Below are 14,390 nucleotides of genomic sequence, written 5' to 3'. Positions count from 1 at the left end.
AAAAGCACAAGTTATGTTTATGTATTTGAGATATTGTTTATTAAACAATGTCTTACCTTTAGTTTGTTTGTCACTTGCAAAGTCCGAATGACAACATATTATTAAGAACGGTTTATATAAGTGCGGCACACAAAGTGTGCATATTTATTAAAGAAAATTTCAACCAGTTGCCACAAGATGCAGCAAATTACTTTTTCACCACATTCAGAACATCCAAACAAACTACAAAAGCCCAGGCTAACATCCAGTTTGAGAGATTTTTTTATAATAATGTATACAATAAAGGCTGTGTAATAACTGAAAAACAAAAGCAGCCTTAATCCCTACAGAGAAACAACTGAACTGTAGAAAGCAAAACTAAATGTTGAAAAAGCAGAAGTGCTTTTGTTGCTACTATACGATTTATGGTTTAAATTGAGTTGACAGGAACTACTTAAGACATCAAATTTCTGGCAATTTAAATGTAAAAAAAACATAAAAGGTTAGTTGTAGGGTATACATCACCTACACAAATGTTTACATTAATCACGCTTTTCTTTTTCACTCTCGGGCTCAAGAACCTGAACCTCTGCCTGGGATTCTTGCAAAACACCAACAAAAATGACATCGTCAGATGCATCTTCAACTTTAAGGGTCAAATGAGTGACTTGTGAGTCCTCTGCGCTGGTGCAATCATAAGCATTTGACCTTTCCTGAAAGCCTGTAAACAACCATTTCAAAAGTGACCACAAATGAGTCATTTGTAAGGGCAACGGTAGGGTTTAAATGTACACTTACATGAAAATTCTTCAGTATCAGGACCGATTTCCATGGCCACTGCATCTCCATGAAGCTGAAGTATTCAAAGTAAGAACATAAACAAATACACACACACACAAACAAACAAACAAATAAAATATTCTAATTTTATTTATTTATATATATTCTGCAGGTTTCTTCAAGTCAAATTTAAGACTTTGTAAGACCCTTTAAGACTATTAAGACTGAAATTTTAGAATTCATACATGGTTAAACACTAAGTTTTTTTTTTCTAATGGCCCAGTTACTTCTGTAAATAGTTTTTCTATTAATAAAAGATCATGTGAAGGGATGTGTTGCTTTAGTCTTCTTTCCCTAATTATTAGGGAATTAAATTTGATGAATTTGCTGTAAAAATGTCTAACTGCTGTTGTGAATTGTAAATCTTTACAATAAAAAAAAAAAAAAAACTTGAATATAAAAAGCTTTCAGATGGATGGACACAATTATTGGTTATTGGGTGTCTTTACTTGAACATAGAAATCAAGACCTTTTTTAAAATGATTTAAGATCCACAACACAATATTTCAGTGAATTTAAGACTTTAAGACCTCTCGGGCACCCTGAACTTCTCAAATGTTTGTAGTTCATGAGTTTATATTAAGCATATATTACCGTGCCATCAGATGCAGTGTCAGACTCCGCTCCATCACTGGTCAGAACAATAAGGTCTTCAGTGACATCTACTTAAAAGGAGAAAAAAAAGGGGGGTCAATTATTTGAGTTCTGTACATTCGTTCATATTTGTGACCCTGGACTACAAAATCTTAAGTTGCACAAGTACAGTTGTAGGAATAGCAGACGTTAAGTTATATCAGTGAAAATTATCCATTTTTCTTATATGCTAAAAATCATTCGAATATCAAGTAAAGATCATGTTCCATGAAGACATCTTGTAAATGTCCTTCTTTAAGTATATCAAAACCAAATTTTTCATTAGTAATATACATTGTTAAAAAACTAATTTGGAGAAATTTAAATGAGAATTTCAATGTTTAGATTCCATTTTGAATAGTTGTGTCCTGGCCAAATATCGTCTATTCCTAAAAACCATGTATCAATGGAAAAAAGCTTATTTATTCTGCTTTCAAATTATGTACAATCTTCCAAACATTTATTCTTAAGACTGGTTTCAGTGGTCCAGTGTCACATTTGTTAAACAAATGATAATTAAATATGGAATGTAACCAACATACTATTAAACTCCTCAAGCAAGGCATCAGTTTCGCTCGCATCCTGTACCTGTAAAAACATGACATGAGAAAAAACACTTTTAGCCACTGGGTGGTGCAAGTCTTTCAGGAGAGAAATAAGAAAAAAGATAATGCACCTCATCACGGGGAGCTGTGTCAAGGAAATCCAGCAGTAAATCCACTGCAGTACTCATTTTGGCATCATCTTTTAGAAATAAAATAAATATGAATACATATTGACAATTCAAATAAAATGGCAGTATCACATATAAACTATTTAAAGGGGCGGTCCACAACAATATAATATTTTAAAATGTTAGTTTTTGTGTGGTACAGGTGTATGAAAAACAAAAACTTTAAATGCAAGACGTTCAAAGTTCAATGCAAAGAGACAAATTGGATTTTAGAGGGTTAGCTTAGCAAAGCCTACAGTGAATGAAGTTTGGGGACTACAAAAAAATACATTTGGGTTAAATAGTCATAAACTCTTTAGTTTACACCCAAGAAAACGTGCAGCAAAAGAGCGTGGTCACAGAGGCTTTGAAACATTAGTAGTAATGAAAGGTAAAATGCTGTCCAAACATTGCTTTTCCACAGAGCTTGTTCCATTTTTGTATTTGGGCTTCCAAGGGACAAGTTTTTACAATTTATATTTAATTATGTTCCAGAGAATAATTAAAAAAAAAAAAAAAAAAAAGATACAGCTCTCTATGGAAGCTGTGGTTTGTAAAAACTACAGCTTGCACAATCTCAGTTCAGCGCTGGATTCGGCCAAAAACTTATCCTCAAAGGAGGAACAGCTCTAATGATAAAAGCAGCTGTGGATTGTGAGCCACAACCTGTAGGTATTTTCTTTTAATGAATTTAAAAATGTAAATTTTGTTAAATTGACCTCTCGCATGCAGTTTCTAGCATTAACTATATGTTGTAGCAAAAACATAAAACAACGTAAACGGGAAATGCTGTTTAACACCGTCATTGTCAATTTAGCTACAAAGAAATTCATATCTATCTGTCTAACCCCTATAAACACCCACAAACTTCAGCTGCACACGCAATGTCTCTCTTTGCGGCTATTTTCCATTAATTTTACATTTGAAAAAATGAACTTGAGTTCACAAAAGATATGTGAACATTTCATATTAATATGCTCATAACCTGAATACATATGTAATAAATTTTATTTTACCAGACCAGGTTATGACCAAACTCTTTACACTAGATGCCGAATTGCTAGTAAGAGGCATGATGTTTCCTGGTGACATGGAATCGATCAGCAAATCACGACACATTAGATTAGCTGACCAATCAGAGCACATTGAGGGCAAGCCTTGAAAAACTACTCTGGACCACCCCTTTAAGATTGAAAGGCAACCGTTTTGCTCTTCAGCTGAAGTATTCAAATCATCTTGGGGCTCCTTGCTTGTGACGTCATCAGGCTGATGTAAAAATACATAGTAAAACCTTATTAAAAGACAACATGACTAATAATAATATTAATAATAACAACGACTACTTACACTTAATCCTTGAACAAGATCATGTACTTGTGCACCTTCCACTGACATATCTTTACCTAAACGCAGCCAAAAGCACAGCCCTGTCATTTGCATTCAGATACAAGATAATCAAAGCAGGGCAACACAAGATATCTTTTATATCTGACTGTTGGAACAACACTCTTCAGCTTCATTTGGAAGATTATTTTCAATATACTCTGCAGTATTGGACAAGTCAATAATCAGAAACTAAATTAATTTAGATGCATTATTATTTCTTATGAGGTGTCACACTGAGGAAAAAGAAAAATGTGTAATGCTAATTTCTTTGTATATCAGTCCAGTTTAAAAATGCCTAGGTCAAAAAGAAAAACTTCTACTAAAGAATGTATGACTTTTTGCTTATACATTGCTGTTATAATGAATAAAGGTCCTGACATTGAGCCTAGTGAAAATGAGGGTGAAATATGAGAAGTTAAAAATACACCCTTTAGCAAAAGTTTATATTCATTAGCAAAGCCAACATATCTAAGGATGCACATAAATAGATTACATCTGCACTGTTTTTTCATGCAAAGGAACAGAAACCTTTCAAATCTTGAAACATTCACAGAATATGTGTGGTGTTTGTAAGTTGGGTAAAGTAACTTTTAAAATTAATATTTTACCATCTTAATCCTATCTTAATCTTAAAATGAAATCACAAATTTCTATTTCTTTCTTTAAAAAAATAACTAAGTAGCACATTTAACCTTTAAGTGACTTAAATTACTTCACTTTTGAAAAGTAACTTGATTAGGACTAGGTTTAGCAAGTAATAAAAATCAAGCAGGTTCACTTACCCTCAGAATCTTCAACAAAAACAGCAGAGCAGGAAACACCTTCTTCTTGAGGCTGCAATTATTGGCATGAACATGTTGAGACACTATATGCTACATTACTCTATTTGTTATTAATTGTCAAAACACAACACAGTCGACACTTCACCTGGCCTGCAAGTTCATCACTCTGATCCATTTGGTCAATGAATGTTTCCTCCTTACCTTGGCATTAAAAAAGTAATTTCGAATAAAACATGATATACTGTAGATATAACCATATGAACCAGCAATAAGTGATATATTAATTTTGTAAATATGTATATAAAGACTTACCATTTGGGTCTTCAGACTCTAAAGCAACATTAACTCCAGATGCATTTGAAACTTCTGTCTGATATAACTAGACGTAAAATTGGTTGAGAATACATGTGGTTTAACAGCTGAAAACATACTACTTGACACGATAAAACATTAATTTACCTTTGAAGCACTGTTTACCAATGTGGCATCTGTTTCCTTTGTTGCATCATCTGCAAAACATTTAATATATTAATTATTACCATTTCAAGGAAAAATACAAGCAACTCAATACAAGCATGGGGAAGAAACACAGACAATTGGCTCAAGGTGCGATTCTATAACCAGATCAGCCCAGGTGTGGAGCTTTCATGCTACATACTTATGTTTATTATTGAAAGTCAGGTGTGCATATTTTGATCTTAGGTTTATTTTTGAGACCAGTATTGATTATGAATTGACAAAATAGTTGGCATAATACACATTTACCTGACTAATAAATAGGCTTGGGTATTGTTTGGGGCTATTTCGATACCGGTGCTAAATCGATACTTTTAAAACAGTACCGGTGCCAAAACGGTGCCTGAACTGATACTTTTGAGCCACAAAATTATGGTGGATGACTCTAGAAAAATCTTGTTTGACAAAATCTTTTAAAAAATAATTTTAACATAACAATAATTAAAGTTTAAAGTAAACATCAATTCATATTTTATATATTTGAATTACATTAATATATTTCCTTTGATCATTTGTTGGTTAGCATGAATTTAAGATTTGCATTATGAAATGACATTAGTTTACTACTAACCTGTGGAAATGCTGTTATCAAAATACTGAACTCCTTTTTTCTTGGGTTGGGGCTTGTGACTATCTTTACATGGTTATCAGTAATCTAATGATTTGCCTTAATCTGAATAAGACAATAATATGATCAAGGTGTTTTCAAGGTGTGTGGTGGTTCTAGACCAGAGAAACTATTTTATACAACAAATATAAAATGTTATATATAACTAGTAAAATGTTATGCACTGACTGTCACCATGGGGAAGATGAAAAAGTAGATATTAGAAATTAGTTATTTAAACTATTGTGTTTAAAAATGTGTTGTAAATAAATCATGTGTTGAAGACGGAAATCAAAAATGAATAAAGGCAAAACTAAACGAGTTGAATATGACTTACATGAGCGTGACTGAAAACTACATTCAATTGTGTTACAATCCGACTGTTTGTAAATTGAATACTGCATTTCCTAACGTAAAACTTTGTACACTACATTTCTGATTCATTATGGTCTCTGCATAGCCGATCACTTCCTATAATTGTTAAAATCGCTATGTCAATTTGGGCTCAACCTCTGATGAATACGGGGAGCTAGGCTAATGCGCGCTGCACCGTCACTGACAGGGAGCAAGTGCGGGAGCGAGTGCCTGAGAAACACCTAGAGCGCGCAGAGAGTCATATCTCCTTGGTCATATCTCCGCAGTTTGCCACCGATGGCTGATCTCGCTTCTCCGTGGCGTTTTGACACAAAAATACGCGTCCAAATTTAGAGGGGCCAAGCTTGTTGACACGGAGAGTGGTGGAAGAGTGCTCTTTTAATGGAATTTGATACCGCACGTTAAATGAAAAGAAAAAAAAAAACCTCCGCATTTCGCGACGCAAATGTGTCATTAAGTTTGACGTGTTTCCCCCTTACACGCAACTTTTGTAAAGCATGTGCTTCACGTTGCAGTATCAGAATCATTGCTTGTAAAATACGTTTTAGAACGATTAGTTTAAGCAAATTTGATGAATGCGATCATGCGTGTTGATCTGAAGAGTCGCTCTCGCGCACCGAATGCGCTGTACTGCGTGCATCCGTTCTGTAAGCAACCAGAACAAACACCTGACATCGCCTGTCCGTATTCCTCAAAGTTGTTTAGGATTAAATGTTTAGAGATGGTGTGACAACACGTAGCTATGTGTGCCTTTGATGCACCCCTTGATGATGCTTTCATCCTTGTCGCAGCCACAGTGGCACCGAAATTAGGCACCAAAAATCATATGCTGCTTTGATCTGGTACATACCGGTTACAAAGGTACCGGTGCTATAAAGGCTCTGGGTTTCGGTACCCAACCCTACTAATAAATTGTTACGTTTGAACATTTTTAATAACTTTATTCCGGTTTATTCTTATAGATTTTGTTGTCTCTTTGTTACCACATTCTGTGTGTCAGGTTAGCAATGTATTAAAATCCAGTTGAGGTGGAACATTGGGCACAGTAATTGTATCTTGTAACTTGATATTACTTCACATGTACTGGAGAGGGATTCTTTCAGTCTAGAACAACAAGCACGACTAACTTAGATAGGGTACCTGACCCTTGTTTAACTGTAATTGACATTCTAGATAAGTATACATATTGGAAACTATGAATAATGACAAAACCAAAATTAATATAGACAAAACGGTAGTCAGCAGTATTTGTATTAATAATCATGACTTCTAACTGGAAACACTACTGTTTTAATTCACGAGTGCACATCTAAGGGGACTAATCAACATACTTTAGAATGAGCCAGTGGGAGCTGCCATTTAAATATGCCAGTGTGAAATACATGAAATCTTTAAATAAACAAATGTCATAATTAAGAATAAAAAAAACTAATTAGATATTGAAATAATCTTAATATTTTATGATTGGAGTCAGATAAAACGAAAGATAAATATATGAGTTTTCTAAACCACCTCTTTAAAATTGGAGTCAGATATGAGCTTAATTTTAACTTAAACAACATTGTGCACTGTAAAAGCCTAAGAATGAGGTGAACCTTCGTCCACCAGTGACACCGTCATTGGACTAACTGGTTGAAGTTTACAATGGCATTGGTGGAAAAAAATGAGCAGAAAAGGAAGGGTCCATTATGACCCTTAAAAAAACAAATATTTACAAAGAATCTAATACATACCATTTGCGATTGCAGCTTCATTGCATGAAATCTGCAATAAAACAGTAGATCAGTAAGCAGTGTTAAATGTCAAAATATGTTCTTATGCATGTATTTTACATGCATTTTAAATTGGGAAAAAAAAATTACCTGCAGTGACTTCTCTGGCAGAATTTCAAAGATATTGATTGGATCTACTACTACCTCAGAATCATATTTCTCAAGCAAAACCTGAAGAATACAGAAAGCAATAAATAAATTAGAAGACAACACAAAAGCAGCTTTGTTCACAACAAAAACAACAAGGGAAATGTGATTGTGAAATGAAAGATATACACACCAATGTAGCTTCTTCAGAAACTTTTAAAACTCGTGCTGTGCACCAACTTCTTCTTACTTGGGACCAAATGACACAATCTGACCCAACAGGCTTTTTTTCAGTTGCTCGTCTTAAACAGCCCAAGCCTTTTTTTTTAAAAAATAAAAATAAAATTGAAAAAACAAAAATGAGGCCATTGCATACAATGAACACTGAATATCTAAAATATAGCATAAAATGTGTCAAGCTCAGTCTTACTTGATTGAATGATCTCATATGATGGTGCCTCTGGCTCCTCAACAATGCATAATTGAGAGTCTGTGTCATTCATCAAGAAGCTATCTATATTCAATAAAGAAATACTAGAAGCTCCCTCTGAGTGCTGAGGCAAACCTAAATCGGTCTCTTTAGAAACGGCATGCTGGTTTGTGTCTGACAGACTTGTGGAACCTAAAACTGGTTCATCTTCTATGATGGTTTCCAGCTTCTCTTGTGTTTTAGAGAGCACTATACTCTCTGTAACAGGTGAGGTGACATTTTCCGTAGCCATCTTGAGTGGGTCATTCTGCACTTCATTTTCAACTCCCGTGCTCGACAGTAAATTGTCTTGTTCATAAAGTTCCATTTCGAGAGCGGAGGTGCAGGTTTCATTGTCCGCTGGGTTAGTGTCCGTGTCGAAGGTAACTACTGAGTCAATATTAACTTTGGACGCCACAGAATCATCAGCAGACACCATCTCTGTTCCATTTAAGAGTTCAGCTGGAGGGGTTTCAGGATTCTGAGATTTCCAATGGCTTCTCATGGTATTGTTGATGTCAACCCCCTCACAATCCAGCTTGACGAAGTGTGGCATTTCAGAGTTTCCCATTTTCTCAATGGTGATATTTAAACACTTGTCATTAACTAGCTCATAAAATGCATCATCAGCTGTTTCATCCCAGAAACCCTGAGAAACATTAAAACCTTCAAGCTGGCAGTCAAATGCGTGAGGGGGCACGTCTGATAGCTTGGGTGGAAGTGCTTTGACATCACCCATTTTGACTTTTGATTCATTTCCATAATCTACAAAGGTAATGGAGAGCGTGTCGAGGTCCTTAGATGTTACTTTAGCTCGATACCACAAATTGTCTTCAGTGAACAGAGCAATGCAAGCACTTCCAACTGGCATACAGTCCTCACTTAAAGTTGTTTTAGATGCATTAGCCATTTTCTGTAACATATCAGAAATCTCTTGAAGTTTGTCCATGGCCACATACTGGCACCAGAAGAGCTGAGGGCCCTTGATGAATGAGGTGTATCCAGTGATCACTTGACCAGTTGAGATGTCAGGATTTTTGTAATAGGTACAGACCTTAATTTCAGATGTTTCATCCTTTACATCTGGGTTTGGAATCTCTGGTTTAACATGATCCTTGCAGACAGATCCCAGCACTACACCATTAACATCAAGCCTCACCTCCCACACAGTTCCTGACATTTTCACAAACGTGCACATGACCTTTTCAATATTTTGCTCAAGTACTTGTTTGAAGTTGGGAGCAAGTTCTTGGTCTCTGCTGTCAACATTCAGTTTATGTACAGAGCAATGGATGCTGTACCTAGGAAATGATGCAAATGATTGACCAAGATGGCAAACATTTGTTGAAGAAATCACAGCCGTGTTTCCAAAGTCGACAAATTCAACATCAATTTTGTTGTTAGTGTTTTTCCGTACTACAGCACGGTACCAGGAGCTATCATCAGGAAACATAGCACAGACCAAGTCTCCCTCATGAATGTCACTGGAGTCAATGTTTCTGCACCTTGACTGTTCAGCATTTAACTTCTCCACAAGGGAATAAATGTTATCCTCATCTGTTGCAAACTGAACAAAGAAGCTACAAGGGCTATTGCAATGAGAAATGAAAACCTCAGCTTCTAGTCCCGGTTTAATTAATTTGACTGGAAGTGCTGATTCTTTCAGAAGTGCTTGGGGCTTGGGTTCAGATTTGTCAGATGTACATGGGTGCCTTAAATTACCTTGACTCGTTCGTAGTTCTGGTTGTTTCTGGCAATTATATAATGACCCAGAATCTCTTGTTGGTTCTGGTCTTCCATTTGTGGAAAATCCCCACTTGCTTTGTGGCTGTTTTGATGCAACATCATTACTTCGCTGAACTGCATGACTTTCACAAGACTTTGGAACTTGATCTATGGCATCTCTCTTTAAACCAGTGGAACTTTCCTTCTTACAGGCTGAGGCTGCCACACTCTCTGCAGCTCTGCTCTTTGAACCATACCCTTTGAATGTGCTGGGATAATTTTTATGGATTTCATTGTGAAACTTCTGCTTGATCAGAGCATTCACTTGAGTTTTTCCATCATTAAGTTCCAAAATCAGCTTCCCTGCAGGTTCTTTCGCCACAATCAAAGCAGTGAAACAATGACTGTCCGCAAACTTATGAAACCAGTTATTCACTTCGCATGGCACTTCTTCAGGCATATCAGAGAGACCACATTCAATTGCCTGCACCGGGACAGACATAATATCTCCTGCTTCAATTGGAACTGGCAACAAGTCTGATTTATCAACTTCCAGTGTGTCACCGTAATCCACGAAATTGATCACAACTGATGGTTTTGTAGACTTTATTTGGCCTCTGTACCAAAGTCCATCAGTGTATTTTGCAAAGCAAACCGTTCCAAAAGTCTGAGGACACTTGGTTGCCTCTAGCTGACGGCACAGAAAGTTTACCTTTTCAGCAAGTTTCTCAACCTCATCTGAATTCCTGGCAAGATGGCAAAAGAACTGATTGACACTCTTTACACAGGTGATACTCACTTCCTCATCACATCCAGTCTTGACTCCATGTGTAGAATAATAGTAGGTGTCCAGGCGAAAGGGTGGTAGAGGAGATCTCTTAGAGGGTGCACGATCAGCTAGACGTCTCTGAACAAGGAGATTGCAAATGCTTTGGAAAGGGGTCTCCAAATCCACCACATTGAAAACAACTTTCTGTGAGTCATACATTACAGCAAATATGGTGCATTTCAAAGGGACATTCATAGATGCTGCGGCGTCAACAAACTCTTGAAACTGCAATGTGGCTTCAGTGCTCCAGTCCAAAGAGGAGTGCGAAACCGGGTGAATAAGGTTATACAAACTGCACCGAAAGGCTTGTCCTTTCATCTTCAAAAATGCAGGAGTGATCTTTCGAAGATCTTCAATAGCAACCTTTTTCGTCTGCCCATAGTCAATGAACAAGACATCAACATGAGCTGTTTGGTGCTTCTGAATGACCAAGGCTCTGTACCATATCCCAGTTTCAGGATGACGTGCAACACAAGCTGCTTCCAAAAGTGATTCAAATTCACTATGAGAATAGAAACGTTGAATGTCTTGCATTAGCACTTCTAAGCATGCTGCATTTCTGGCCTTTTGACACCAGAAGTCGTTTGGACTCTCAATGTAGGACACGGTTACTTCCAATGAACTTCCAATTGGAAACAAGTACTCCCTGAAAGCAGATGCACTGTCCATTACAACAGAAGAACTGCAAGGTGTTTGAGGTTGAGTGCCTGTCAAGAATACACCAGATGCATGGGTGGTTTTCAAACCACATAATCTTGTAGCAGAATAATCCACAATGCTCTTTTCACTTTCAGCAAAACCTGCATTGCACAATAACTTGCTCACATCTTTTTCTCCATCCAAACTCGGGTCCACCAGCTGAACCATGTGAGTGTCTTGTTGCTTGTCCTGTACATGCAAATCAATGATTCTGTCTTTGACAAGTTTTGAAAAGAACAACGTAGCTCTCTCCTCCCAGTGTTTCAATCTGGATTTAACACCTTGTAAAGAGCATTTAACTGCCACAGCTGGTAGCTGCTGGAATCTTAAAGGCAGCTGTCGAAGATTGAAACTATCAACAACTTCTGTGTTGCCATAGTCGAGGAAGTAAACTTCTGCGGTCTTGTCGATCACTTTATAGACAGCCGCTCTGTAGAACACACCATCTTGTGCTTTAGCTGCACAGAGGAGACCAACAACGGGCTTTCTAATCAATGATTCAGTGCTTGTTGGATCACTGTACAGATTTCCAAGGCCATTCATCAGCTGATCGAACTCATCAGCATAACGCTGTGTTTGAATCCAAAACTTTCCAGGGCTGTCAACATGCTGCACAACAGCCACGTGTGTAGAGTTAGGTGCGAGAGTTTCTGTGAAAAAGACAGGTTTGTTCACTTTCAGGTCTGAGTAGGTCTCGTTAATGTGTGTGCTCGCATTTGTCCTTGAAATCTTGATCTTCTGATATGATGGGCTCTTCTGAACAGCAAAATCTGCAAGAGTCATATCAGAGTCCAGTGAACATTTTGGTTTCAGTTCAAACAATTTGTTGATGTTTGTGTTCTCCTCTCCATAAAGTGTTACATAGTGGACACCCTCAGAGAGGCTTTGATACTGAAACTTGGCAATCACTGTGCGATTGAGCAACAGAGATTTCAGGTAGTCAATCTGTGAAGCAGTCCAACCAACACCTTTGTCGACGATTCCATGTAGAGAGCACACGTATGTTACGACCGGCATTCTGAAGAATTCAGATGCAAGTGGCTTGACATTCTCAACTTGTACAAATTGTTTCTTTCCATAATCCACATGCAAAACCTCAACCACATTGTTGGTGGACATGACCTGCTGCAGCACAGAACGATACCATTTGCCATCACTTCCTCTTGATGCACATGGGCTGCCCAAATTCTCAGCTCTTGCAAAACAGCTTCCCACTCTTCCCTCATAATACTGAGTGATCTGTTCAGTCAACTTTTTCAGCTCTTGAGAGAAAACTTTAAGCTGACAGAATATTCTAAATGGACTTGTTACCTCAGTGATAACAACAGTCTCTACAGTATCGGTCTGCAGCTCAGGAAACATGTAGGCCTGCTGCTTCTTCTTTTGCTCAATGATCTCAACTGGTTTGGTTCTAATGGAGGAAATTCTCTTAAGTTCTCCAGTTCCAGTGCTGGCCTGCAAAGATCTGACAACAAACTCCAAGAACTGATCACTGTATAATTTCCTTGCAAAGCCCATTTCCAACATCTGCCTTGACAGACAAGGAATGTCAAGTAGGAATGTTCGATGAGCTACAAGAACATCTTGAACAGTGGCATTGACTCTTCGACCACAGAAGGTCTTCATGAACTCTAAGGCCATTGAGGACCAATTGTTTTCAGGAGATAGTGGTAAGGCATTGGCAAGAATGCAGAATTCAACTTCAGGAGGAAGATAGAAAAAGTCACTTTTGCCCCATGCAAGAGTATTGACAGCAGCACGCAGTGTTCTTCCTTCATCAATTAAAAACACACTGTACTCATCAGAATCTCTGGACACTATACGGGCTCTGTACCATGTTTCATACACTTGTACAAGACACAGGTCTCCAGGGTTTCCATCTGATTCACTAAAACCCTCTCTGGGATACTGAATCTCTTTTCTCAGCTGCTGATAAGCAAATTTTCGATCTTCATCAAAATTCCCCCAAAACTCTACCAGAACACATGATGGGTTGAGATTTACTCTGGTAATAAGTACAGGTACATTTGAACCTTTGGATGGGAGTCCCGGAATAGAGCACATTGTGATTCCTTCAGTGACTCACTCGCTCATATGTCAGAGTATCTAGAAAGGAGAATATTGAAACATTAATATTCATCTAATAACAAAGTTCTTGTAATAATAATATAAAAAATCATAAAAACCGAAATGAGGACACAGTATCAGTGCTCGAAAATGCGATCATTTTGGTCGCATATGCACCCGAAATTTAATCTATGCGACCTCATAATATATTTGGGAGCATTTGTGTGACTACATTTAATAGTTGTAGTGTGACCTGTTTTGATTCTTTCTAAAAACGGGCCGAATCGGTCTTCCCTGCTGCTATATTGGTTCCTATTAGCTGTCAATCACTCAAGGTTTTCCGCTGTCAGATGAAATGGAGCTTTTGTGACTGCAAGAAATGCAAACGGCTGAGGAGAGGAAAGTACACAGGTTTGCAAACCCCACCTAAAGCTACAAATAATGGCGCAGATGACAGCGAGCATGTGGTGAATGATTGATCTCGGCTGGCAGATCAACAAGTGTTTTTGGAGAGAATGCCCGAATCTTGATTCACTGCATGTTCAGTGCGGAAGTCCACTAAATGTGTAATCTAACACTACACATCATCGCCAAAGAAGCTGCCTTTTCTCAGTTTAAACTGAATCTGTGGCTCATAGCAAAGAACGATATTGCGCCGGTGGTCATCGCGAGAATCCTGCCTCACTCATATATTGAGCTGGCTGACTGACCTGCTTTTTTCCACACACACAGAAAAATGAAAATCAGTGCATACCGAGACTGAGCATTTAAAATGACGCAAACCGAAACCAAAACTAAAGAGTGGTAAAAGACTTTTCTTACTCTCTTTTGTCCATTCTTTCTTGAGATGTATATTATTTTTCTATTTAATTACTGATGACTCCTTTGCAGCTTTCAGCCTTGAATTGAATG

The 14,390-nt window shown here is 37.5% G+C and overlaps 1 protein-coding gene across 1 annotated transcript; it reads right to left on the bottom strand.

Annotated features, from left to right (window-relative positions):
• Positions 1-62: 62 nt before the first annotated feature.
• tdrd6 (tudor domain containing 6) lies at positions 63-13,492 on the bottom strand. Its single transcript, XM_056481334.1, has 15 exons — positions 8,120-13,492; positions 7,883-8,007; positions 7,693-7,773; positions 7,564-7,594; positions 4,792-4,841; positions 4,645-4,711; positions 4,478-4,533; positions 4,333-4,384; positions 3,512-3,567; positions 3,367-3,430; positions 2,129-2,196; positions 1,995-2,040; positions 1,414-1,481; positions 778-832; positions 63-700 (listed from the first exon to the last, which is right to left on the bottom strand). Exons 1-15 carry the CDS (start codon positions 13,473-13,475, stop codon positions 522-524), a joined length of 6,354 nt encoding a protein of 2,117 aa, XP_056337309.1. The 5' UTR covers positions 13,476-13,492; the 3' UTR covers positions 63-521.
• Between the last annotated feature and the right edge of the window lie 898 nt (positions 13,493-14,390).

This window comes from Danio aesculapii, chromosome 20 (genome assembly GCF_903798145.1).
Source record: "Danio aesculapii chromosome 20, fDanAes4.1, whole genome shotgun sequence".
In the NCBI taxonomy this organism is placed as follows: Eukaryota; Metazoa; Chordata; class Actinopteri; order Cypriniformes; family Danionidae; genus Danio; species Danio aesculapii.
The sequence above is the reverse complement of the archived record's forward strand: the minus strand, read 5'-3'. Positions and strand labels throughout refer to the sequence as shown.

Coding starts and splice junctions, on each gene's coding strand:
- tdrd6 (XM_056481334.1), bottom strand. CDS start 13,475: ATGTGCTCTATTCCGGGACTCCCATCCAAAGGTTCAAATGTACCTGTA. Junction 8,008..8,119: donor ATATGAGATCATTCAATCAA/GTAAGACTGAGC, acceptor TTAAAAAAAAAG/GCTTGGGCTGTTTAAGACGA. Junction 3,568..4,332: donor TTTTGTTGAAGATTCTGAGG/GTAAGTGAACCT, acceptor GGCTGCGTTTAG/GTAAAGATATGTCAGTGGAA.